At 37.3% G+C, this 27,823-nt stretch overlaps 1 protein-coding gene and 1 pseudogene across 2 annotated transcripts in view; one reads left to right on the forward strand and one right to left on the reverse strand.

Moving 5' to 3' along the window:
- The window catches only part of LRP1B (LDL receptor related protein 1B), a 1,553,318-nt gene that overhangs the window by 1,234,722 nt on the left and 290,773 nt on the right, over positions 1–27,823 (reverse strand). The window contains exon 2 of the mRNA XM_084892846.1: positions 8,192–8,314. Coding sequence (XP_084748972.1) covers positions 8,192–8,314 — 123 coding nt within the window. The remainder of the gene's footprint in view (positions 1–8,191; positions 8,315–27,823) is intronic.
- On the forward strand, positions 25,858–26,273 carry LOC311626396 (large ribosomal subunit protein uL23-like; annotated as a pseudogene). The gene has a single exon. The product of its transcript is annotated as a large ribosomal subunit protein uL23-like (transcript).

Below are 27,823 nucleotides of genomic sequence, written 5' to 3' on the forward strand. Positions count from 1 at the left end.
TAGTGCTCGGGTAGTATATCTCTTCAAGGAAAGAAGGGATTTTTAAGTCATTGCATCATTCTTACACTGATATAAAATGAATAGAATTTTGTTAGATATATTATAGAATGCTCTACTAGTCTGCTAGAGGTCTCAGAACAAAATACCATAGACCAAGTGTCTTAAGCAATGGAATTTCATGTCCTCACCATTCTGGAAGCTACAAGTCCAAGAGTGAAATGATGGATAGAGTTAGCCTGTCCTTGGATTGCAGATGGCTACAAGCTTCCTGTTGCTTCACGAGTTCTTCCACCTGTGCATGCAGGGCTCCAGGTGTCCTAGTATTGCAAAGTTTCCTGATCTCATGAGGCACCAGTCAGATTGGAGTAGGACCCACTATAATTACCTCATTTGACCTTAAAGAACTCTTTTAAGGCCCTTTCTCCAAATACAGAAACTTTCTGATGTGCTAGAAATTTGGAGATTCAACATAGAGTTCAGAGGGGGCACAACTAAGCCTGTAACAGAGGCTATGGTAGGAAGCGAGGATATAGAAGTTCTGGATTCCTATTCCATCCTTGTGACCCATTCGCTAAGATACTCTTTACCAAACAATTTGTTCATGTCTCAGATTTCTTATTGCTTTAATGGACATGATAACTGGCCTGTATTTCTCAAATAATAGCTGCAATGACAAAATGACATTTAATAATAATAATGTACATATCCTTAAGACATTATCAAAGTCCAAGTACACCTTATTTCTACATTTTTTTGTAAAAGATTAAAATTGCAGTAGTCTTATGGTTGTAAGTTGAATTCTAGGAAAGTCCTTTACATTAATAATTATTTTTATCTTGGCCACTCCATCAGAAATTTTGGGAAATAATTGTTTACTTGTTTACTTTATTCTTTGCAACTGAGTAACTAGTTTAGGGATTCTCCCCTCTTCAACCAAGCTTTGAAGGTTGATCCTTTCCTCACAAGTCTTTTATTTTTTTTCAGAAAAATAAAGAGAGAGAGAGAGAGAGAGAGAGAGAGAGAGAGAGAGAGAGAGAGAGAGAGAGAGACACCTTGTAGCCTGAGTGGGTTGAGAAAGAAAGAAAGAAAGAAAGAAAGAAAGAAAGAAAGAAAGAAAGAAAGAAAGAAAGAAAGAAAGAAAGAAAGAAAGAGACCTTGTAGGCTGAGTGGGTTGCTATAAGCCACATTCACTGGTATTCTCCAACCTACTCCCTGCTTTTACCCATTCTCTCATTACCTTTTTTTTTTTTTTTTAAGAAATTTTCCCTATACTGAAAATTAAGAAAGATAATGTTACAAAGATTTTAATTTAAAAATTCAACTCAAAGTCAGTTATACTGCCTGAATCTGAACAGGGCCAAGATATAAATTAGTAGAAAGATGACACTCTTCATCCTACTGAAAATTCTGTAGTCATGTTACAGTAGGGCTTTATATTCTGCTTTCAGGGAAGGATGATGGAAGATGTGAGGGAAGGGAGAAAAAAAGAAAGACATTGCCATTAAAATAAGTTCTTGGAACACAGCATATTTTAGAGCTTAATTTAGCAAAATATGTCATTTTAGAAGCCCTTCTGGAAAGTCAAATGTAAATTGTATACACGGACTATAAAGAATAAAAGATCCTCTGGGAAGAAATGTGCTCACCCAGGAAAGGTAAGAAGCCTTCATCCCCATCCCCAAATGCTAGACTGGACCTTTTCTGAGAAGACTCCTTATTCAGCCTTCAGTGTGTCCCTACAGCTCTGCAAGAGCACTTGTTTACAGTGCATCATCCCTTAAGCCAAGGAGATTTTACTAGAGTGGTCTCTGGAAGCCTTTCATTTTATTTTGCCCCCTTTAATTTACACTATTTTCAACTTTTTATTCCCTGCAGTGTCTGGCGTAGGCTAAGGACTATGGTCCCTTTTCATCCTGTGGCCTGTCTTGTATCAGAAAACCAAACAGCATTGACTTTTTGAGTAAAGAGCGAGGCCTTTTTTAATGCTGGTCCTGCTTTGCTTCCTTTTTTTAGTTTTAATTTATAATTATTTTTAATTTAATATATTTATCATTTATATAATTAACATATTTTTAATTTAGAAAACACAGATGACAGTTTTTCTTTTTGCTTGTGATTTATCAGGCTATGTAACTTAGTCTCAATGTGATTATTACAATTTAAAATGAATTGTGTGGCAAACTTGGAACTCAGTTTTATCACCTACACCTCCAATCAGCCTTTCTTAAAACTGCAGAGGCAGACTGCAGCGATGCATTAGCACATTGTGGGGCCGAATAAAGAGAAACAGACCTCCCCCCATCCCATTCCCACTGTGCTAGGGAAATGAGTCAATTTTATCCAGGCCCTTACAGTTCACAATTGTACTTTCCCCCACCTTTCCCCCAGGTCACCCTTCCTAGCAACTCTTAAGTCAGAGCCTTTTATTATTAAAGATGAGTCAGTGTTTTGTTCTCTCTGCTGCTAAAATGAAGAGCCTCACAGTGAAATGAAGAGCAAAACAAAAAGAACTGAAGGAGACACAAACTGCCCTCGGGTGTCTCCTATGCTTTTATTTTAATGTGTAAGATCACTTCAGCGTCTCCACCTGACAGAAAAGCTCTGCTTTGGGGTTCTCCTGCATTAGTTCATCGAACAGCGACCTCTAAATCACTACTACTTGCAAACAAGGACCACACTTCACTTTATTGTTCCTGTAGTCTACTCTCAGTGCTCTATTCTACCACGTGTGTTTAAAGAGCAATCTCTATTTACTAATAATCTCCCACCTGAATTTTGCTTTATGTTTCTGACCTCTGTCAAGAAAGAAAGTTTAAAAGGAAATTTCTACCCTATACCTAGGGGAAAAGTCATTATGTGAATATAAGACATTCCTTAATATCCTCCTGTCTAAATAAAGTTAAAATCACACAATGGAATCATAATAAAGGCAACAGTCCCTTCATGCAGAGGCATATCTAACCCTAATAACTTACAGTCATTTTCATTTTTTTTATATAAATGCTGCTATTTTGATTACCCAGGAGACTTGTTATTTTTACTGCAATATCCAATTAGAACAGTTCATTCCCAAAGCCAATGTTTCACAATTCTGTTGGAATAACTTTCCATGTTTTTCAAATGACTCCATATTTATAAATTAGATGGCCTATGGGGTCCTCTTAGGACTCTGATCCTTCTTCACCTCAGTATTTCAAAAAAAAAGGAGAACATGTTTAAATAAATTTGAATTCTGCTTTCACCAATAACAGCCAACTGAGAGGAATATAGAAGGCCCATAATCTCAATTTCCTAAAATGAGATAACATCTACATTTTACGACTGCAGTGTCAATTAAGAAATACTATTGACTATCATGACTTTCAGGAATGTATTTTAACTTTAGTCAATCAGGCAACATGATGTTTTTGTAAGAATTCCTAGAAAAAGCCTCCTGTCCCAAAATAAGCTCTATTCAAAAATTGTCTTAATGTTTCAATGTAACATATCTAATTATTAAAAACTGTTAACAATTTATCTTGAATTTCTGCATGGAGCAAATTAACCCTATTCCTAGTCACATTCTTAAGAGAATAAACTGACTTTAAGTAAGAATTGGGTATGGGGGCAGTTAGGATCTTCCTTAAGAAGACCCATAGGGCCCAGTGCTTGCTCAGAGCCCTGAGCATCTGGGATGCAGAATGGGGTGTGCAGTAAAGAGGGGATTTGAGTATGGAGTAGGCATTTTCTAAACACTTCACTGTGAGGCAGTACTATCATGTCCATTGTACAAATGAAGTAATGGGTCCTGAAAGGGTTAAGTTAGCTGCCAAGGAGAAAAGATATTTGAGAAGGAATGTGACTTGGAGACCAGTAGTTGAGATGCAGAAGCCCTGATCATATGCTAGGGGTGCCACCTCCTATATAGTGGATGGAGAAGAAAAGAGAGTGAAGGGACACTGTCACATATGCTACCTGGTGCCTCTGCCTTCCCAATATCTATTCTCCCCTTGTCTAAACTAGCAGAGCCACCTGCATTACCCGATACTTCATCTGATCAGTTCTGGTGAAGCAGAGTATCAGCAGCACATCCTAGCATTGCTTTCTGTGAAAGTTACTGCTTTTCTGTGAAACAGAAATCAGCTTGCCTTGTTCCTTTACTTTCTCCCTTCTTTTTGCCTCAAATGGAATCATCTACTGGCAGAGGTAAAGCATTGATACTGTGGCTGTAAGACTGACAATTCCATGCTGAGGACTGCAGAGCACAAAGATAGAGAAAGCTGGTGTCATTCAAGAGCTGACATATTAATCCTAAATTTTCCACCATTTTATTTTTTATGTGAAAAAAAAATGAACCCCTATTTGGTTAAGCTACCATTTCTATTCCATGTGTCCAAGTGAAATCCTGATGAATAAGGAGAATAAACCTACTAAGATAGAAGAATAAACCTACCTTTTGCAGAAAATGCCATATGGCCTGAGTCTGGCACTATATGGTAGTGGGTACACACAGCTCTATGCCATGTGCTTCCACTGTGAGGCATTATTTTGTTCCCTGTGGTGACTCCACATGGGCACAGACCCACGCTTATAATTTCACAGTGGATATAGTTCAACAATGACATTACAACAGGGATTATCAAACTACAGCCAGCCAACTCTGTCCTCCAGCTTGCTTTTGTACAGACCATAAGCTGAGAATGTGCATTCTATTTTAAAGCATTTAATAAACAAGAATAATATTCAACAGAGATCACATGGATTCATGAAATCTAAAATATTACCATCTGGTTCCTTATAGAAAAAGTTTGCTAATTCCTGCAGATTGACAGGGCAGAGTCAATGTGCAAATTATCACAGCTTTCCAGGTTGCAATTATCCTCTTATAAGGCCATTTTTATTCTCCTTTATTGGCCAGTGAGTCATCTATCGAAAATATGATCTATAATTAATGTACCCGCTAAATAATTTTCTGACTGGGGAGTAGGATAGGGTAATAGCAAGGAAGGAGACATAGCAGCACCAATGCAGTTCTGGCTTAAAAAGAATCAGTTTTAAGTACATTCAATTCAATTTCCCAGAAAATATCATACATCAGCTGGAGCTGATTGTTGGAAAGGAAGTATCATTCAGCATTCAACAGAAAATCTTAGAAGGAATTAAATGTTGAACAAAAGTGCCTTTCAAGAAAATTTTCCAGCCACAGGTGGTCCCAAGCCTTCATTTCACAAATAAATGTCCCCACTTTCGACTTTAATTCTTGTCACACACAATCGAGACTAACAACCAAACTGAAAGCCCTGAGTATAAGGATGGTTTTTCCCCTGATTTTCTATTCTCATGTCCTCATCGGGCTTGAAGATGATTAGTCATTTATTTAGACACTTGAAATTACTTCAAATAATGTGGAAAAATCTAGACTTTCATTTTTAATATAAGGCTAAAGAATACTTTCTCATATCCAATGGTAGAAATATAAATTATGAAAGTTATCTGTTTTCATATTTTAGAAACCTCATCTTGGTTTTTCTGTATACAGATTTATTTTCTAAGCATTTCAGTCATCAGCATTTCACAACAAAAGCTTTTCTTTTGACAATATTCTTGACAATATCCCCTTTTTTTTCTATGGGAATTTTGTCATCATTTCAGAGCTTTTACAATGTCATAATAAATTACATGTTGTATTGGTTTCCTTATAATTTTAAAGGCTAAATAGATTTAGGAAAAATAAGTGTATTGCTTCAACTGTTTTAATCTAATATTTTGTAGATACACATATTTCCAACCAAAATGTACAACATGCAGTTGCTCATATTCTGAGCACAAAATCACCCTTCCTAATAAACAGTCTTCATGGTTTTAGAATTTTAGTATTAATCTTTCACATTGAATATTAATATCATAAAATTTTGCAATTATTTTATGCATATCAGTGAATATGAATGATGTAAAACAACACATTATAAAGCCCTATGATTAGAAAAATGGTAATTGTGAACATCTGGGTTGAGAAATTTAAAATTCAAAAATCTTATATGATTTATAAAGGTGTTTTTTTTTTTTTCTATGCTTGTCTAGATTTCAATTGGTATTATCTGAAACCATTGATTGGAAACGGGCTAATTACATGTAGATCCAAATATGTTGTCCATATTAAATGTCCCAGTAGAAAAATAGGTTTTTCTCTGTCCTTGATATATGGCTACATTCATATAACAATAGTTTTAGTATTTCCTTTAAGGATTTTCAGCAATTTTGATGTTTGAGGATAGAATAATAATGCCCAACATAAAGAAATACTTTTAAATCTAACTCATCAAATGTTATTGGAGAAGAAAATAGCTATATACTTAAAAACTGATAAAAATGTCTTGATGTCTTGAGTAGGTAAGAATTTCATTTTTAAAAATAAGCAGAAAAAAACATTTTTTTTATTAACCCACATGTGATTTTTAATTTGAGGCCTCAGTCTGCTGAAGCCCCTAACCTTTGAATTGAGGGATCCACCTTTTCCAAAACCAAGGTGATGTCTATTTTATAGGCAGGGTAGATATCCAAAATATTTAAGAACATTGTGGTGGAGACACTGACCATTCAGAGCAAATGTCCAATCAGTCAGCTGTCAAACATAACTCTGGTCCACTGATGTGACCTTGCTGGGTATTAGCCATGTTCTAGAAGCAGGAATTCAGCAAGGGAGGGATAACAGAGTATTTGGCATTTACACAATTTGACATTTACTATAAGGTTTTCTCTCTCAGGGCTTTAGTTTTGACCATCCAGATCCCTGCCCCTGTTGTATACCACAAATCCTCTCCAGTCTGATTCTCCTACTCATCTCACACTTGAGCACAAAGGGAACACCTCATTCTCTATTCTTCATCAGCATCATCTAGGTAAGCTGTCCAGTCATTTTTTTCTCTCAACTGTTTTTGCACTGTGCCAAGTACACAGTCCCATGGCATTTCAGCTTCAATCTGGCTTTCCTGCATATGGATAGCAAACATATATCTCATGTTTCTGTAGGTTTTTTTTTCCTTATCAGGAATTTGTTGGGAGGATCAGGACAGAAATGCAACACTCCAGTACCAACATTCGATAATTTTCCTTTTATTCTGATTATGCTATGGAAATCCTTCCAGCTAATGAGGAAAGAACTCGTAGATGATACTTAAAAAGGAGAGGGTAAAGCTTAAATATATATATATACATATAATATTAATCATATATAATATGATTTCATATGGTCAGAGCATTTATATAATCATGATATGATTTATTCGTAATCATAAATAATATGACTTAATAATCATATATATATATAAAATATGATTTCATGTGGTCAAAGCACTTACTATTGTTTTCTTTTCACTTTATTGTGCCATCTATACCTCTAGACATAATACTGAGATATATTTCCATTTTTAAACAACTTTATAAAGATAAAATTAACATACAATTCAATCATTTTAGTATGTAAAATTCAATATTTTAAAATATATGAACATACCTGTGCAATGATAACTGCAAACCCATTTTAGCATATTTGAATCTCACCAAAAAGAGATCCCATGCTCATTAACAGTCAGTTCTTAATGCCTTCCACCACATCTCTCATCTATTCTCTATGTCTTTATATTTGACAATTTGGGATATTTCACATGAATGAAATCATACCACATGGGGTCTTCTGTGACTGGCTCCTTCCCCTTAGATTTTAAAAATGTATCATATATGATTATTTCCTTCTTTTTATTGCCAAATGATATTTCTTTGTATGGACTTACACACTTGATTTCTACATTAGACTTCGTTTTTATTAATCTATTTTTCCTCTTTTCATGCCTATGTGTTCCTCTGGCTCAGTGTGTGAGATACATTTTTGGGGAGGGTCTTATTCCCTTTTGGTGCTGTGTCTTAAAGGATTATTTTCCTCTGTAAGTCATTTTCCTCTAGCAGCAACACAATCACTTCAAAATAATTAACCTTGCATCTTCTTTCCTTCATAAGTCAGTTCACGCTATAAAATTGCATTTTATGCTTTCATTCACATAGTCATTTAAAAAAAAACATAAATGAAAAGTTTTGCGTTTCTCAGGCTAGGTGGGAAAAAAAGAATCAACTACAACATCAGTCATCCGTGAAAACCGCTGACATTTTGTTGCACATGTAAGGGAAATCTGAATGGCAGGAAAACCTTTCTACTCACAGGTATCTAAAGACTCGTCTGAATCATCAGGGCAGTCAGGGTCCCCATCACACAGCCAGCTCTGGGAGACACAAGTCACATGATCGTGGCAAAGAAATTCACCAGGATCACAGGACTGCTGATCTGAAAATGAAAATGTTTCAAATAAAATATGACTGATCTGAACATGAACACAAGAGCAGTACAAAGATGAAATGTGAGAAAGCAATACATGAAAGGTACATGAATGAGAGCCACATTTTCTGTTCAGCTGCAAAGCTAAGCCAATAATTTTCTTAATTACAGCCACTCAGCTCAAGTCCACCTAATTGAGAGAATTGACTTTGATGTGGTCTCACACAGTCTGTTCTGGAAATTGTTACGAATTCTGTTTATGTTTATGACTAGCGGTTTTGTCACACTGGATAAGGCACATAGAATCTCAGCAAGTGAGTTTTATAGATGTTGGCATTTTGAACACAGACATTTTTATTCCTCCTTTGCTCCGGGGAGCGGGGGGTGAATATAATAAACAGTAGTGTACCTAAACCACATTTTTGCATGTTTAGTTCTTAACTTTCCATACTAATGCCACAGATTCATGTCTCTACGTTAATTAGATGCCCAATCTCATATTTTCTTGTCCATTTTGCTAAAACTTCTCAGGTGACAGCTCTGGCTACTGAACAGCAAAAGTAAGAGTACACTTCCATGAAGTACACTTGCTTAACTCAGATTTCTGCAACCACATCCAAAATGCCCATTATTTTCCCTTTATGTTTTAGAATATTTAGGGCCTTCTTCATATGCTAGCAAACTCATCAGATGTTGTTTCTTTGCAATATACTTTCTTATACACTATAAATTCAATGAAAATATTTAATTTTTATATTTTAAATGGTAAATAAACATGACTTACAATTAATGACCTTCGAATGTAATGGAGTACTGAGAACATGTTAGTCCTTTGATATCACTTACACTTTTGTTATGTATACTCAGTAATGATTCAAATATTTTTAAAATCCATAAATAAATAGGTATTTCAATATATATCAAATGAAATTTATAAGCGATATAAAAACATTGGGCCATACTTAATTGGTACTTTTACCTTAGCAATTATAAAAGGATGCTGATCTTCCATGCAATGGTTTGCTAAAATATGATATACCTTTCCTTTCTTTCCTCAATGTCTTTTCTCCCATCACAACATAACTTTCAATAAATACACATTACAAACACACAACATATCTTTAATCTATAGACATTGGCATGAACTATAGTTATTTTCTGAAAATTAATATTATCTTATCCAATTATATTTTTCAACACATTTACCATCAATGCCAAACTCCATCCCACTGCTATCATATTGCTGTTTTTTACATAAAACAGTTAAGTTCTTGACTATATTCTGTATTTGGCCCTATACTCAGTGCTAAAGAATCAAAGATTCTTTGCCTTCAAGGACCCAGCTGACTATCATATCAACAGATCCAGAAATAAAGAAAAGTGCTTTGTATACAAAAAGTTGCCAACTAAATGATAATATATATATATATATATATATATATATATATATATATATATATATGCTAAAAGGAGAGATCACACATAGAGATAGAGATGAATCAAAAAATGTAAGCATAACTTTTAAGATGGGAAGAATATGAATAAATGAAGAGTAAATATAGGACACTCCTGACAAGGATGTGAAAAAAATTGCTAAGAGAGTAGCTATTAAAATGTATTTGAGACAAATAAAAGTTTTTTACTAAAATTGAGATGACATTCAGGTTATATAACCTGGGTTTTCTCCACCAAACATTATGCCATATGCATAAGTGTGTTCCAATACTAAGAGAGAGGAACTTAAATGTTGTTTAGAAAATCCCATAACTTCTATAGTTCATAACAGAGTAAAACTTAAATTATCCTACAAATAAGTAACAAGTAAATACGCCCAACGGCGGAACAAGGGAACAATCAGTCACTATGATGTGCTATGACCACCAGGAGGCATGTGTGGAACATGGCGGGTGTTAGCCAAGGCGGGATGGTCAAGCAGGTGAGTGGGGGCATTAGACCAAGTTGGGGCACCAGTCGCTGTCATCGGGGTGAACTTCTCTCTGATTGTTACTGAAAATTCTTTGCTCCTGCGTGCCAAGGTCCCACCTGGTGCTCTAACCTGCTGCCAGCACTAGAGCCCCTGCTTGCACCCACTGCCAGTGCCTGGCATTGGTCCCAATCATTCCATGCCATCTGTGGGTGCAAGTGGCAGCTACTGGCCCTTGATCGCCCCTGAGGACTTCTCCACCTCCCCTGCTCCTGAGGGGCAATCATGGTGGCACCCCCTTGCACCCACTGTCAGCTTCAACCACTGCTCACACCCCCTGCTGGTGTCACCTCAATTGCTCCACTGTCAGTGCATGGGAGCAGTGGCAGTGGGAGTGAGGCTCTCTGCAGACAGGGGACCGGGACCCCAGCAGGAGGAGCCAGGCAGGGGTGCAGAGGATGGGCCGAGACCCACTCCTGTGCCCACCACAGCCTCATGGCCCATAGTTCCTTTCAAGGTGCATGAATTTGTGCACTGGGCCCCTAGTTTTGCTTATAAAGAGATGCTATAGTCTATCAGCAAGCAAGGACTAGTTCTGATAGTAAAGGAAAATTTAGTAATATAATTATACCAGGTCAAAATGTATAAACCAAGTCTTCCCCCCCCCAAAAAAAATACATTTTCAATGTACCTATAGCTACTGTGCATTTGATGTATGAACTCAAATGCCAAGTTTTCTCTTCATTCCTCCCAAAGTGTAACAAATTGCTATGAGGAGAGGGGAAAAGAGATAGTACCTTGCTAAATGCCATTGCATAGTGCCTGACTCAGTGAATAATCAATAAGTACTAACTGGAAGTAAAAAGAAATAAAAAGAAACATAAAGAACAATTTATCGTGTTGGAAAATAGCACCACAAAAACATGGGTCAGGGTCAGTAATGAAGGACCTTAATTTCTGTAGAAAGTATTTTGTAGATCATTTTAAGCCATGAAGAAGTACTTAAAAAATGTTTTCGTTTTTTATGATAAAATATGGTACAAATTCATGTGTAGGCTATTGTAATTATCTAGAGACAAGTTCAAGATGATTGAGCTGAAATAGTAGGAACTAAAATGAATATTCTGCTCCACATAATGTAAGAGTTAAAATTGGTGAATAAAATGGTTGAAAATCTGAAGATGTCTCAGTAAATAGCCTCATAAACTGATTAGACAGTATCTCAAAACAAGGTAGGACATAGAAAAATATTCTGTGTGTATGTGTGTGTGTGTGTGTGTGTGTGTGTGTGTGTGTGTGTGTGTTTAAATGTGTAGTCTTGTGGGTGTAAAATAATAATAGTAGAGATAATAAAGGAAATAATTAATATACTTATAGTACTTTTTAGCTAAAAAAAGAAAATCCCACCTCTGATATCTTAATCTGTATATTTATTTCTTCTTTTAGCAATTATTATTGGCTTCTACTACTAGGCCCTGCAGATAAAATGGTTGGGGGGCAAACAAAACAGAAGTTCTTGCCATTCTGGGGCATATTATAGTGGGGAACAAAACAAACTAAATGAATTAATTGTATAGAATATTAGAAATGAGCCCTACGGGGAACAGTAAGACAAAATGGGGATTAAGTGTTGGAGACCGGAAGGATGGAGATAAATTTCATATACGTTAGAGAATCTGTCACAGAGAAGGTGACATTTGAACAAAGGCATTTGGAGGTGAGAGTGACATCCATTTGAATAAAAGGCCATGTGCTAAAAGTCATGTGCTAAGCACTTGAAGCAAGAGGGAGCTCAGCAGAGTAAGGAAGACTGAGGAGGGCAGAGTGCTGTGGAAAAGGGACAGGATGAAAACCTGAAGTCAGGGATTCGGGGAAGAGGGGTTGAGGGTGGGACATGAAGGTTTTGAGTTTTGCTAAAAGCCAAGATGGGAAACCATTGGAAGGTTCTGAGTAGAGACACAGTCTAGGTGACTTTTTTTGTAAAAGGTTCACTCTGTCTACTGCATTGAGAATAGAGTACAATGAAGTGGGAAGATCACCTAGGATGTTATGGTAATGACAGGTGAGAGAGGTGGTTGCGTGGGTGAGTGTGTTGGTGAAATGAAGTTTTATGACAGTATTTGATGAGGAAACTGAAGTCAAATACCTTGTTCACCATTTCATTACATATCAAAATATTGAACTCAGGTTTTGAAATATATTACTGCCAACTGTTATTGTAACAGTTTATCCTGAGTCTAATGTACTTGGGAGACATTAAAGTATAAATATACTTCCTGGCCAGTGTGGTTCAGTGCTTGAGTGTCCACTGTGGTTCAGGGGGTTACAGTCTGATTCCCAATCAGGGAACATGCCTTGGTTGTGAGCTGGATCCCAGTGTAGGGTGTACATGAGGCAGTCAATCAATGATTCCCTCTTATCATTGGTGTTTCTATCTCTCTTTCCCTCTCCGCTCCTCTCTGAAATCAATAAAAATATATATGTTTAAAAAGAATAAACATGCATTACACAATGATATATTTAAGCCTGAAATTCAGGAGAAGCATCAAAAGTGGAAACACAGAACAGGACTGAAGCTATAAGAAGATATGGGAATAGGTATAGCTGAAACTAAAGTGGGGAGTTAGTAGGAGGGAGGGAGGGACGGAGGAGGTAGAGAGAGAGAGAATCGGTCAAGAAAGGAGACAGAGAAGACAAACTTTAGCCAGAAATAAGAAAGGAGAATGGCAAGGGGAAAGGAGATTCATTAAAAATACGTGGAATTTCAATAATTTCAAGTAAGATGGGTTCTGAAATGATGGCATAGGCTTTCAGGCTGAGGTAACGGGGCCTCTGAGGAGAGAGAGAGAGAGACTAGGGGCTCAAGAAGGACATGCCAGCGGAGCCCTTTCCTAAGGAAAACTCATGGGGCTGCAATAAGAACCTAAACAATACTGGGAGCAAAAAAAGAAAGGATTAAAAAAAAAAAGATTATTGCCTGGTAGCTGGTAGGAAATAAAATTAAGGTGTTCTTGCATGGTTTTGTTTTCTCAAAGAACTGTAAAACAAGTCTTTTGAAAATTGAGGGAGTAAAATTGGAAAGAGTGGTAAAGATTTAGAATAACTACCATGGGGATCTGGAAAAGAATCAACTAGACATTTGGGGAATGATTTCTCTCTAAGGCCAGAGAATCCAGCTAAGGTTGAAAAGTATATATTTGACAGTTGAGTGTTCATTTTATTTTGTATTAATGTCAAATTGTGCATCTACATTAGGCCATGGATACAGAATAATCCCCTGGGAAAATCCAAGAAGTCCCTTTGGAAAATACATAAATTACTCATCCTCAATAGGTATTCATATGTATCCATCACTAATCCATCATGATTCAAAACGATTTTCCCCCCAAAAGTAAGATAGAGGTATGGGTATTTACTTACTGAGTCTATATTATCAGTGTGCAAAGCAAGTTCCAAGTTTTAAAGACAATTTCCATTGTTGCAATTTTGGGAGAAGTTTATATTATTCCTCTGAGAAACAGCCATTAAGAATACCTTCCTACAACCCACCTAAATATTTTGAAACAGATATTCAATTTTCTGGTCAGTTTTTAAAAGCATTGATTATAGGATTCAAATGAATGAATTTTCAGTATTTCAAGATGATTATCTTAAAATATATTCATTGGATTTAGTTCCTGGAATCAGAAGCTCAATATATTGGGTGTGTGTGCGTATATTTCATTCATCCTATTTTATGCTTCATGCTACACTTCTGAGATAGCCAAACTAATCTTATTTTAAATGTCTTCCTATTGTGTGAAACGTAATGTTATACACTGTAATTAAAACAAGAAGCTTATAAGAAAGTACAGCCAGTTTCACTTACATCCCAAAGGAAGAAGATCAAAGCATGTCTATCTCTTAATAATAGACTTTACAACCAAAATACATGAAAAGATTAGGATGATCATAGCCTCTAGAGTTACCTGAGTTTAGATTCATCTTGGCACAAGAAAGCTTAATATGATAGCCCTGCTGCACTTATAGGAAACATCTAATTACTTATTTTAATAAAAATTTGTAATATTATTTTTGGAAGTAGGATATAAGTAGTCTTTGCTGAAAGATTTAATATACATGAGTTGCCACAGACTAGCTAACTTACTTTTTTCTTTGTAATATCATGATAAATTGCTAATTTTGATCTTTAAGATAAAGAACTATAAAAATCAAACACTAAAACTAGTATCTGTCAATAAGGTCCTATTGAATAACTATGTAGCCTTCAGTTCTTTGAGTATTTTACCATAATTAATTTATAATAATGATATGCTATTTCCCTTAGAAGCTGACATTTTATGTCCTATTTAAATACTAATGAGAGTGTTAGTTTATCAACAAATTATCTGCCTAGTAATGCATTACAGAACACTACAGGGACATTTAAAGGAAGTGTAAATAATTAGAGGTCTGGTGCACAAAATTCGTGCATGTGGGGGAGATGTCCCTCCAACCTGTCTGTACCCTCTCCAATCAGGGATCCCTCAACTGCCCTCTCACAAACCAGGACTGCTGAGTCCCAAATGCTCACCTGCCTGCCTTCCTAATTGCCCCTAACTGCATCTGCCTGCCAGCCTAATCACCCCCTAACCACTCCCCTTCCAGCTTGATTGAAGCTCAACTGCTCCCCTGCCAGCCTGATTTCCCCTAACTGCCTTCCCATGCAGGCCTGGTCACCCCTAACTGCCCTCCCCTGCAGGCCTTGTCCCCCCACCTGCTTTCCCCTGCAGGCCTGGGTACCTCCCCCGCCAACTGTCCTTTCCTGCAGGCTTGGTCACCCCTAACTTTCCTCCCCTGCAGGCTTGATCACCTCCAACTGCCCTCCTTTGCAGGCCTGGTCCTTCCCAACTGCCCTTCCCTGTTGGCTATCCTGTGGTGGCCATCTTGTGTCCACATGGAGGCAGCCATCTTTTGTGTTGGAGTGATGATCAATTTGCATATTACTCCTTTATTAGATAGGATAGAGGCCTGCTACATGGGTGGAGGCCAGCTGGTTTGCCCTAAAGGGTGTCCTGGATTAGGGTGGGCATTCCCTTGGGTGTGGCGCAGCCTGGGTGAGGGCCCTGTGGTGGGTTGCAGGCCAGCCGTGCCCACTGGCAACCTAAGAGGAGGCTCTGGTATCTGGGATTTATTTATCTCCTATAATTAAAACTTCGTAGCCTGGAGCAAAGGCCTGGTCTGGCCAGAGTGTACATGAAGCTTGGTTTCCTCTATTGCCAAGGAAATCCAAGCTACCTGTTCACTCCATGGTTGCAGCCATCTTGTTTGGGTTAATTTTCATTCTCGCTCCTGATTGGCAGGTGGGCGTGGCTTGTGAGTGTAGTGAAGGTATGGTCAATTTGCATATTACTCTTTTATTAGATAGGGTGAACTGTGGTAGCTAATTACAAATTAAAGGCAAAGGAGCAGTTATAGTTCCCATTTAATACCTGAATCCATGAGGAATCTGATATTTATCCTAGCTAAATTCAAGAATAGATACAACTTTTGCACATGCTAAGTATTAGGGAAATGCTGTGGCAAGTTTTCAGAACTTAGTTAATATCAACCATAGTTATTTAATGTATCTATATATCATTTAACTTAAACATAGGATAGCTAATTAAAATATCTATCTACACTAATAAAAGAGTAAGATACAAATTGACCATACCTTTGTGTAGCCCAACAGCCAATCAGGAGTGAGTATGCAAATTAACCCAACAACAATGGAGGGTTAATTGCATATCAAGCAGCCAGGGGCGGGGCCTTTAGGAAGCATGGGTCTGAGGAAAGGCAGCTCCAGGCCAGAGAGAAAAGGTGGCTCTAGCTGGAGTGCCAGCAGCCAGGGGAAGGAAGTCCTTGCACAAATCTTGCACAAATCTTCGTGCGTCAGGCCTCTAGTATTTATATAAAAGGCTAATATGCTAAGTGTCCCTCCCACTGTCCAAATAGTTGCTATGATGTACACTGACCATCAGGAGGCAGACACTCAACACAGGAGCTGCTGTGATGTGCACTTACCATTTACAGAGAAATGGCAGTGAAGACCTAGTATGAGGTCTTTCCCAAGTGGGAAACAGGCCTCACCACCACCCTGGAGCAACAGCCCATAAAATTGCAACTGAGGCTTTTGAGACCCATTGGAACAAAATGTGGTCCACAGCCCAGCCCAGCCCAGAAATGGTAATGTTACTATGGGTGCCTGGCAAAGTTGTCATTTAGCAGCGCCCAGCTACCTCTCCCTAGCAACAGGCCATATATTTATATATATAGCCAGCAACCAGAACACCATAAAGACCAGAATGACTGGTCACCCTGATGCCCACTGCAGCCAGCAAACTGGCCAGATCAGGGGGTGGGGCCAGCCAGCCAACTTCCCACAACCTGTCCCCTCAGGAGGCCCTGCCCCTGATCAGCCACTACCAAATGATTAAGGGCAGAGCAGCCAGCCAACTCCCCACCCCAAATTGGCCTGCCCACCCTGATAAGCTTGCAACCCCAGACCTGACTGCCACACCCTATCCCCATAGGGGGTGGAGCTAGCAGCCAACCTCCTGCAGCCCCTCCCCCCAGTTTCCCATAGCCCCTCCCCATGGCCATCAGCTGTCACTACCCCTGATCAGCCCTCATCACACAGATTAGCCTGTGGCCCCTCCCCTCAGCCAGTTCTGCCCCCGGTTGGCCCTCCACAGGGGTGGGGCTGGCCAGATTAGCTTGTGGCCCTTCCCCCAGCTGCTGACCCCTAATCAGCCACCCTACCTGATTTAGAGGTTGGCTAGCCTTCCCACCATCCTCATCCCCTCCCCACAGCTGGCCCTGCCCCAAATTGGTCCCCCACCCCAATCAGGGGCAGGGCACATGGCCAATCATCCATAGCTCCTCCCCCAAACTGGCCCAGCCCTGATCAGGCCTGATCAGGGCAGGTCATCAGGCCAACTTTTCACCTTCTCCTCCTCCCAACAGGCCCAGCCCCGATCTGTCTTTTGGGACCAGACTGGCCTCTTGCACATATTCATTCACTGGGCCTCTAGTGTAATTTATAACTGCTTAGAGAGAAATATGGTTATATTCTCTTTCTTCTCATATATAAACAGGCAATTAATTCATTACCAGAACAGAATTCTTGTAGAGATCTACAGAATATATTACTAATTCATCTTCAAATTTTGATAAAGCTCCTGTAATTAAATGAATGATGTTAGTTATCAAGCACCAAGAATTACCCTATTTTATTCTTTATATTCACCTACTTCAAAAAATGTACAAATATAGATGAAGAATAAATTCTTTAGAATTCTCTTTAATTTTTTTTTCATAATATGGTTAAAGACATTTTGCTCCAATGCTTTCTTTTGCTATCTTTTCATCATTCAGCATACATTTCTAGTTCTCCATACTGTCCTATTCACTTTCCTAAATATAGCATTTCTATGACTTTACTGTTTATCCTTTGCTTAGAGTGCCCTTTCCCATATAACACAAGTCTAGTCCTTTTCTAAATTTTAATGACATTTTAGTTCCTTTAATCACTTTTCCATCACTGGTTCCATCATCCTCCACTCAAATCACGAAAAAGCTCATGTTTTATTTTACTGTGTATTATAGCTACTGGATGAAGAACTCCTGAAGGGCAGAGTCCTTCCTAGCCTTTGTATTTTCTCCTAACAAGGTGATTTCAATGGGGAAAAAAATACGTAAAAAATTATATATTGTTTTTAGAAAGAGAGAGGGGAAAGAAAAACACAAGTGTTTCTGCATTTTTTTTTATCAGAATAACAAATAGCTTATTTAGTTAATCACCAAAATAAAACTAAGTTCTCCCATGGTTAAATAAAATACCCTGAGTGGTAAAGATTATACCATATAAAATTAAAGCATCCATGAACACTAAAAACCAAACTTGAGATTATGTTATCCTCCAGAGTCTCTTAACTACACTGAAAATTACACTTTTATAATAGCTGCTTCTACAATGGTAACTTAGCCAAATATGTTTAATGATAGGTGTTTATTGTTTTGAAAGATAATTTCTTTCAGAATATCATCACTTTAAGTGCAAGATAAAATGAAACTCACCATTTAAATCATGCTTAATAGCAATACAAAAACATATTTGAATTATTCACATTTTGGGAGGCTAGTGTGGGAGAAGTTGTGGTCAAACTGGCCAGTTTCAGTTTACCAAGGAATATATCTCCTTCATGAAATGCATGGTGTATTAAAAATGAACTTTATTTTATAAAATAGTGTTACTATATGTGGTATCATTTATCTATGTTAAATTCAGCCATTATTAAAAACCCACCCAGGCTTACATTAAAAGGGCAATTAGTAAGGAAGGGTAACCATACTTCAAAGGTAACATGATTTTTTAATTAATAATACCCAGGGTCTTGCTAAATCATGGTTGATAACTTAGAAAGTTAATTAACCAAATTATAGACATATGTGCTCACATACAATATGTATACATGTTCTTGTACTTTAAAATTTGTATACAGCTCTGCCTAGTGCTCTGTTATCACTGAAGCTAAGGCTGATTAAGAGAGACCATCCAAATGTTTGAATAAGAGTCCTGCAGTGGATTGAATAATGGCAACCCCAAAATGACCACATCCTCATTCCAAGAACTTGAGAATATGTACACAGTACAAGGGGCTGGGCAGATATGATTAAGTTAAGAATCTTGAGGCTAGGAAAGTAGCCTGGAATATTCAAATGGGCCCAATGCATTTGAAGAGTTCTTATAACAGAGAAATCAGAGGAGTGAAGACATGGACACAAAAGCAGAACCTGGTGCCATCTGCAGAAGATGCCAAGAGCAAAGAGACAAGGAATGTGGACAGCATCTCAAAGTTGGAAAAGTCAAGAAAATGAATTCTCCCATAGAACCTCCAAAATAACTCAGTCCTGCAGATAGCATTTAGGCTTCTGACCTCCAGAACTGTAAGATAATAAACGTGTTGCTTTAAGCCACTAAGTTACAACAGCAATAGAAAACTAATACTGGGTCCCCATCTCACAAACACATATCACTTCTGTAAGTCTGATTAAATGTTCGGGAAACAAGGAAGCTGCCAAGTATTTTATACTAATTTAAAGGCCTTTTTCTCCTAAATCAGTTTCTACACTATCTACTCAAATAAAACGCCTTTTATTTCTCCTTGATGTCAAATGACAGTCAAAACGCATCTGCATAGTACTGAAGCCAGCAATAATGCCTAGAAGCACGTAATAGGGTTTTATAAAAAACTCACCATAAATGTTCAAATAAATGACATCCTTCAGTGGGAAATACATGAATTGAGGAAGTGAGTGTGTATATTCTTATGAGATGATAAAATGCAAAAAAATATAAATCTTTCTATTATGGAAAAATTATAGTTAATTATATATTTTATGCTTTCCATTGGCTACCAAATTTGCAATCATCCTATGCCTTATTAAGCAACAAATGTCTTTAGTGCTGCAAATGGCAATTCGTACTTACAAAAACATCGTATATAAAACTAAGACAAAATTGAAAATTTGAAGAAGTACATTATCCCCAGGAAGAAATGTTGCTCATTTATCATTTCTATCATAATGAACAAATGAAAAAGTATCACTGTAAACATTTCAAATCCAATCTGACATTTAATTTTCAAGAAGAACGTTTTTTCCCTTGATCATTTAAACATTGATAGGCTCCTTGTTTTATCAGGGCAGTGATATGGAAAATTATAAGGCACTCCACAGAAACCTGTTTGAAACTAAGAAACAAGTTAAACCACCAGGATAAAAAACCCTCTCCTTTATTTAGTAAGAGACAAAAAAATATTTTTTTTTCAATTGAATGACACCAGTACATTCAATAGGGTTGCCTTGAGTTTTATTTTCATTAGACAAACGCTTTGCAGTTCTGTGTTCTTTTCTGAAATTGCAGTGGGAATGCTCTATTTTCTTTTTACCTACCCTTTCTCAAAAGCCCACTGAAATGAATACACGGAGTCATTTCATACACTACCTTGTTAAGAGAGAGGAAAAATTTGACAGGTTGCCTTCTTAAATTTAAAAGGAGAAAGCCTAAATTATTGACATTTCTTTGCAAGTTCTATTCTCTAAATCCTATGTGATCCTCATCCCACTCCCAGGGGGTATCAAAATTCACATCTTTTTTCTCATCTCTGGGCTTAGTGAGATATGAAGCAGATGGTTAGGCTTTGGCTGTTTCGGGAATGCTGCAAGATCTCCTGTTCTTTATGCTGTGTTTTAACCATTCATGGTTCTTCAAAGACTTCATGTTCCTACTTTGAGTTTGAAATATATTTTTCAATCAAATTTTTCCCTATTTTAAAATACTTAAACATTATCATCTAGTTAACACTCATTTATCGTGAACCAATATAGGCACTGAGATTATAATGATATAACAGGATTTCTACATACAAGTTGCTGAAGGGTAGGCAAACATATAAATACTTACAACCATGTGAAGCAGGTGCTACTCTGGGTGTATCTGGAGTGTTGAAAGAACACTGAAAACGGAGCAGCTCATGCTGCAGACAGCTGAAGGTGGGGGGTCAAGATGGGGACAGGGAGGGCAGAAAACAGTTACCTATTCAACAGGTATTGTTACCTCTTTTGGGAAATCCCACTTCCCACTCTAGAGGCAGAGAAAGCCCTATGCCTGCTTTCCAGGTCTGTCTGCAGCGAGGACATGGACCCCAACATTGACTAATGACAAATGAGGAATGGAGAGGGAGACGGCTAGGTCTCTCTTGGGAAAGGTTTTCCTTTAACAACAGGATACTTGACAGGAGGAGCATGCTCCCCTGCCTTGCTTTAGGTTATGAGCAGTTGAGGCCTGGAGCAGTCACAGACATTTCGAGAGCAAGAGGATAAATAAGCCTGAATATGAAGGCCAATGCAGTGAGGATGGCAGTGTGAAAAGATGCCCAGCACTACGTTTTGGGGTGATATTGTGGGTTACTCAGAGGTGACCCTGACCCATCCCACTAACCTCTAGACATTGTGTTACTTTATGCAACAACTATCCTTTTTACTTAGCCATGGTATGTTGAATGATATCACTACCAATTATAAGTAACTGATACAGGTATCAGGGAAGCTTCCCAGAAAATGTGTTTTTTAAATCATTTTAATAAAAGAACACAAGATTGCCCAGCTGACTAGTAGGGGATGGCAAGAGAAACAAAGGGAAGATCACATAGGGAAACCGTGCCATATAAATGGAACACCAAGTTGTTCAGGTAGCTGAGGTTTAGTTTATGTTTCAAAGATTGCCTAGAATATAGTCTTAACATTCACATTGTTATACTTGAACATTGTCAATATTTTAATATGCTCTTCCTAACCATTCAGTAAGAATTCTTACTCTTCCTTAAGTTGATAGATTTTTGAAAATACCTTTTTGTGGGAGATAATAAAATGATATCACAAATTGTAGCAGATACTGGATGTTCACTGTACGTCACATGCTAAATTAAAAAATTTGGGTATTGCATTTAATAGTAATAAAAATATGCTGTTTGTATCTTACAAATCAGACCCTTTAGAAAGTAGAACGACTTTCTTAATGTCACCCCACTAGAAAGTGGCAAGATCATTACACAAACACTCATCTGACTGACATAAAACCTGCTCACATAACCACTAATTGAATTTTTCTCAAATTGGGAATTACTGGCATTTTGAAGAGCAATGATTTTTACATCAATAGAATATTTAGCATCACTAACCTATAGGCATTAAATGCCAGCAGTACCTTAAGTCTTTATAGCCCAAACCACCCCACAAATATATGTGTGCACACTACAGATACTGTACAAAAGAAATCTACTGGGAATTCATATGAACTGTTAGTATTCACTCTACTTTAAACTGCTGATATTTTGCGCCCACCTTATTCTGTCAAATTAGATCTCAAAGCTTCACTCTTCTCAAGTCTTTCCCATCTTCTGGCTGATCCCTAAAATTCCATGTGTTCACCTCACAGATATATAAAGGTAGCAGCTCTCCCTGAAAGAATGGAAACTTTCCTTATTATGTACTTACCACCTTGTGGATAAAGATAAAAGGAAATAATTTATGGACACGTGGCAATCATGAAGGTATACCCCAGATGAAAAGGTTGGATGCAGAACAAAGGAGGTTGGAAGCATTATAGACACACACCTTTCATGATATTGTCAAGAATTTTCTTCCATAATAATCTCCATAATCAAAGGCATGGAGTACAAGAACTTTCTAGCTCCTTTCATTTTATATCCATGATCAAACAAGTATTTAAAATACATGAAAATACTCTAGGGTGGTGAAGAAGAATTGTGAGATAGTGGTTTTCATAAAGTGGCTACCCTTTTGTAGGCAGATGTCTAACTCCAAAACTATCATATGAGAAGAGCATCATCATTACTTAACATCATAGAGGACAATAGTCCTAACGAGGTGGGCTTGTGTTATTTGTAAAATATGACTAGAAGTTCAAAGGGTTTCCTAAACATAACTGTAAGTGACACAGATAATTAAGTACTTCTCTACAGTATATACATGTCATGAAAATTTAAACCAATCTTCATAGAAGTAATTATTGTCAATCAAAAGAAAAGATCTAATGTAACATTTGAATGTTGATAGAAAATTAGAAAAGGTAGCCATGGGGGCCAAAAGAAATATAAATTAAGCCTCATAATGTTTTCAGGAAGAGATATAAATGCATACATTTTCTTACATTATACCAATGCATGTTCTTTTTTTCCACAATTAAGAAATTATTTAGAACAGTATTATTTAATCTAACAAAATACACATGAAGTCATGTTATCAGACTATGAATTAGAATATTCTTGTTTTCTGTAGTTCAAGTTGTGGTGATATTTAAATTGCATAGGTTACATTTAATTAAAGTATGAGAAAATAGAGAATAATCAAAAAAGTTAAAAAGCAAATATTTTGAAGTTTACTACTAATAGACAATAATTATTGAATTTTAAAAAGTATATAGACTTTTCTAGGTAGAGTTTATGTCAATATACATTATACTTTCTTTAAACACACAGCACTGTTTCTAAACTTTTGCTTCTCAATCAACTTATACATACAATGGATCGTTAAATTATGGTAATTTTATTTTCTACTTCAAATATAACAATAAAATCTCATATTTTCTTCCATTCCTACTGAAACACCCAAAATTCAAGCCAGGACCCCTTCTTGCCTGGGGCCCCACAGCAATCTTCTCTGCATTAAGTTTTATTTTCTTCTGACTCATTCTCCACAGTATGATTCACTCTTAGACTGCAACTGATCATTTTAAAACCCTGCTTAAATTCTTTAAGAAATTCCCTAACTGGTTTGGCTCACTAGATAGTGCACTGGCCTGTGGACTGAAAGGTCCCAGGTTCAATTCAGTAAAGGGCATGTGCCTCAGTTACATGCTCAGTTGCAGGCTTGGTTCCCAAACAATTGATGTGTCTCTCTCACATTGATGTTTCTCTCTCTGTATCTCCCCTTCTTTTCCACTCTCTCTAAAAAATCAATGGAAAATAAACTCAGGTGAGGATTAACCAAATTTAAAAAAAAAAAAAAAACACTTAGAATTGCCATAAATGTCCAACCTTAGTTGTATTTACATATTGTAAGGAATCTTCAGGATTGAAGCGAGGTCCACTATTCCCCACTCACCTCCAAATATCAGGGATCTAATGCAAATTAACTTATTTTTGATCTTTTACTACAAAATTCATTGTCTTGTCTTGGTGCCTTGACAGATCTCTATCTTCTGCTTATATTTACTCTTCTCTCCCTACCCATTTCTTTGAGCAAATCTACCGTATGTCTCAATATAAAAGTCAAATATTCTGGGAAATCTGATCCAATGTGGTTTTCAATAGTATTCTGTATTTCTGTTCTTGTGATACTAATCATAGTTTGCTCTCATTCCTTGTTTCGTTATCTACCTATCTACCACAGGCTTAAATAGAAACTATCATTCTCTGAGAAATATATAAATGCATTAAGTATTTATTGTGATAAGCAAAGAAACTGAAATAATGAAAACATATTTGGAACTTGGACTTTTGTGAAATTTGTATGGCTTTAGTAAAAATTATATTCTTAAGTCAGTTTCTCATGTATAAAACAATACTAATAGTATAAACTTCATGGCTATATTGTAAAAATTATATAATATTATATGTAAATTGTTAACAGTAACACTCAAAAAATTAAGGGTATTATTATTTACTAGAGTCCCAATGCACGAAATCCTTGCAAGAGAAGGCCTTCCTTCCCCATGCTGTTGGCACCAGCTTCTGTCTGGCACCTGGGACCTGGACTTCCCTCACAGCCCCGGTTTTGTTCCAAAGGTCATCTAGAAGGACATTTGTTCTAATTAGCATATTACACTTTTATTATTATAGATTATAAATAAAAATATTTTCATCTCTTCAGTCCTCCAAAACATATTAACTTTGACTAGTTAAAACAGCACCAATGATTTCATTGTTCAAACCACTATTCCAGGAATCCTAAATCTTATCTTACTTCTCCCCAGGTTCAATGACACCACACTGGAAACATTGGTAATGGACGCACTAACAGTATTGACATCTTGGCCAATAGTAAAGTCCCATCTATACTTCCACTGTGATATTCTTTTCTCATTCTCATATGTCTTTAGGTTCTTGATGAGGGTTTTTCTATTTATAAGACATAATAAGGTGAGGGTGCTTTTAGAGCAATGAGCATGCAACCCTGATAGGTGTGGCTCTATTGGTAATTGGTTGAGCCTTGTGGCAGGCACAAAGTTCACCAGTTTGATTCCTAGTCAGGACTTAAGTGGGATTGATTCATGGTCAGGGTGTGTGGAAGGGGCAACTGATCTCTCTCTCTAAACTGGAAATCCTCCCCCAAAAAAAGAATAAGATTTCAAATAAAAAGAATCCTTTTTCTCTAGTTTATTTCTTTTTTCTTAAGAACTAATCCATTTTCACAATTATAGTTTGTTTGTTTTTAAGTCAAATTCTGCCAGCTGAATTGCCATAAAATATTGGCTCACTGGGAGGGCAATAATTATTCACACACACACACACACACACACACACACACATAACTTGTTAAGTGAATAAAACAAATAACATAAAAAGGAGTAGGCAAATTAAAACAGTAATATATAAATTGTGATATGTGTATAACAATGTTTTATACAAAAAACCTTATTTTCTCTGGTTCAAATAATCATTCTGTGAGGTTGTAAAGGCTGTACTGTTTTATTAAATTGCAATTACTGTGTTGGCTATTTTGACAATGTAACCAAACAGTTCACTGGGTAAACAGCTCATGGAGTTACCACCAGGGTCGCTGGCAGAATCACTGTTGCAGAGACATTCTAAGGCTGTGAAAAAGAATCCTCAAAGTAATTTTCAAACACCTCCTGGCTGTAAATAATAATAGAGCTGCAAGTTCTATTTCAACTACCAATATTTGCTTTTTCTTTTCCTATTCCCATCAAATGTATATAATTAAGGTTGTGAAAACAAAGTTTAATCATTCATTCAAAATAAATATTTTTTTAAAATATGTTTTTCAGCTTTTTCCGAAGATGGCGCCAAAAGCGAAGAAGGAAGCCCCTGCCCCTCCCAAAGCCGAAGCCAAAGCAAAGGCTTTGAAGGCAAAGAAAGCAGTGTTAAAAGGCGTCCACAGCCACAAAAAAAGAAGATCCGCACGTCACCCACCTCCCAACGGCCAAAGACACTAAGGCTCCGGAGGCAGCCTCAATATCCTGGGAAGAGCGCACCCAGGAGAAACAAGCTTGACCACTCTGCCATCATCAAGTTCCCCCTGACTACCGAGTCAGCCATGAAGAAGATAGAAGACAATAATACACTTGTGTTCATTATGGATGTCAAGGCCAACAAGCACCAGATCAAACTGGCTGTGAAGAAGCTCCGTGACATTGATGTGGCCAAGGTCAACACCCTGATCAGGCCTGATGGCGAGAAGAAGGCATATGTTTGACTGGCTCCTGACTATGATGCTTTTGATGTTGCCAACAAAATTGGAATCATCTTAACTGAGTCCAGCTGCCTAACTCTAAATATAAAAATTTTACATTGAAAAAAAAAATATGTTTTTCATTGGTTTCAGAGAGAATGGAGAGGGAGAAAGAGATAGAAACATCAATGAAGAGAATCATTGATCAGCTGTCTCCTGAGTACCCCAGACCAGGGATCTAGCCCACATCCTGGGCATGTTCCAGGACTGGGGATCAAACTGTGACCTCTGGTTCATAGGTCAATGCTCAACTACTGAGCCATGCCAGTCAGCCTACAATAAATCTTTCTTTATGTCTTAGAAATATCAACAGAGTAAATAATTAAAAAAAAAAAAAAACAGTGTTTCATTTCACAACTCTGGGAAAAAGTAGTACTTTACATGTATTTAATGCATTACAGACTATTTTAAGTTTCAATTATGTCTTTAAAATATTATAGACAAGTCTCCACCTAAGCGGAAAATAGGAAGTTTAAAGAAAAAGCAGAATGCACATAGTAAGATACCTAAAACTACAGGTTCACAAATAAGGTTTCTTGTTTATTATTACTTCTTATGAAATTCTAGTTAACCCAAATAAAGTGTTTCCATTAAGTAAATTAAATATTTTAATAAATATGCATTTTCTTCTTTTATATTTAATTCTGCAACCTTAGGTACATAATTTTTAATCCTCTCTTAAAGTATATAATTTTTAAAAATATATTTTTACTCATTTCAGAGAGGAATGGAAAGGGAGCAAGAGCTAGAAACATCAATGATGGAGAGAATCATTGATCTTTTTCCTCCTGCATGCCCCACTGGGTATCAAGCCCTCAATCTAGGCATATTCCCTGTCTGGGAATTGAACCATAACCTCCTGGTTCATAGGTCAATGTTCAACCACTGAGCTGAACCAGAACAGCCAGGTTAAAATATTTATTTTTTTTCTTTTATTTTTAGTATTTTATTGATTTCAGAGAGAGAGAGAGAAAGAGAGAGAGAGAGAGAGAGAGAGAGAGAGAGAGAGAGAGAGAGAGAGAGAGAGAAAGAGAGAGAAAGAGAAAGGGAAGGGAAGGGAAGGGAAGGGAAAGGAAGGGAAGGGAAGGGAAGGGAAGGGAAGGGAAGGGAAGGGAAGGGAAGGGAAGGGAAGGGAAGGGAAGGGAAGGGAAGGGAAGGGAAGGGAAGGGAAGGGAAGGGAAGGGAAGGGAAGGGAAGGGAAGGGAAGGGAAGGGAAGGGAAGGGAAGAGGAAGGGAAGGGAAGGGAAGAGGAGAGAAAGAGGAAGAGAAAGAGAAGAGAAAGAGAGAAACATCAATGATGAGGGAGAATTATTGATCCACTGCCTCCTGCACACCCCCTACTAGGGATGAGCCTGCAACCTGTGCATGTGCCCTTGGCTGGAATTAAACCTGGGATCCTTTGGTCCACAGGCCAACACTCTTTCCACTGAGCCAAAGCAGCTAGGGCATAATTTTTAATAAAATATAAATAACATTAAATTGGGTAATGCCCTTAACAATTAAATGTAGAAGGA

Source organism: Pipistrellus hanaki (assembly GCF_964339955.1).
Source record: "Pipistrellus hanaki genome assembly, chromosome: 8".
In the NCBI taxonomy this organism is placed as follows: domain Eukaryota; kingdom Metazoa; phylum Chordata; class Mammalia; order Chiroptera; family Vespertilionidae; genus Pipistrellus; species Pipistrellus hanaki.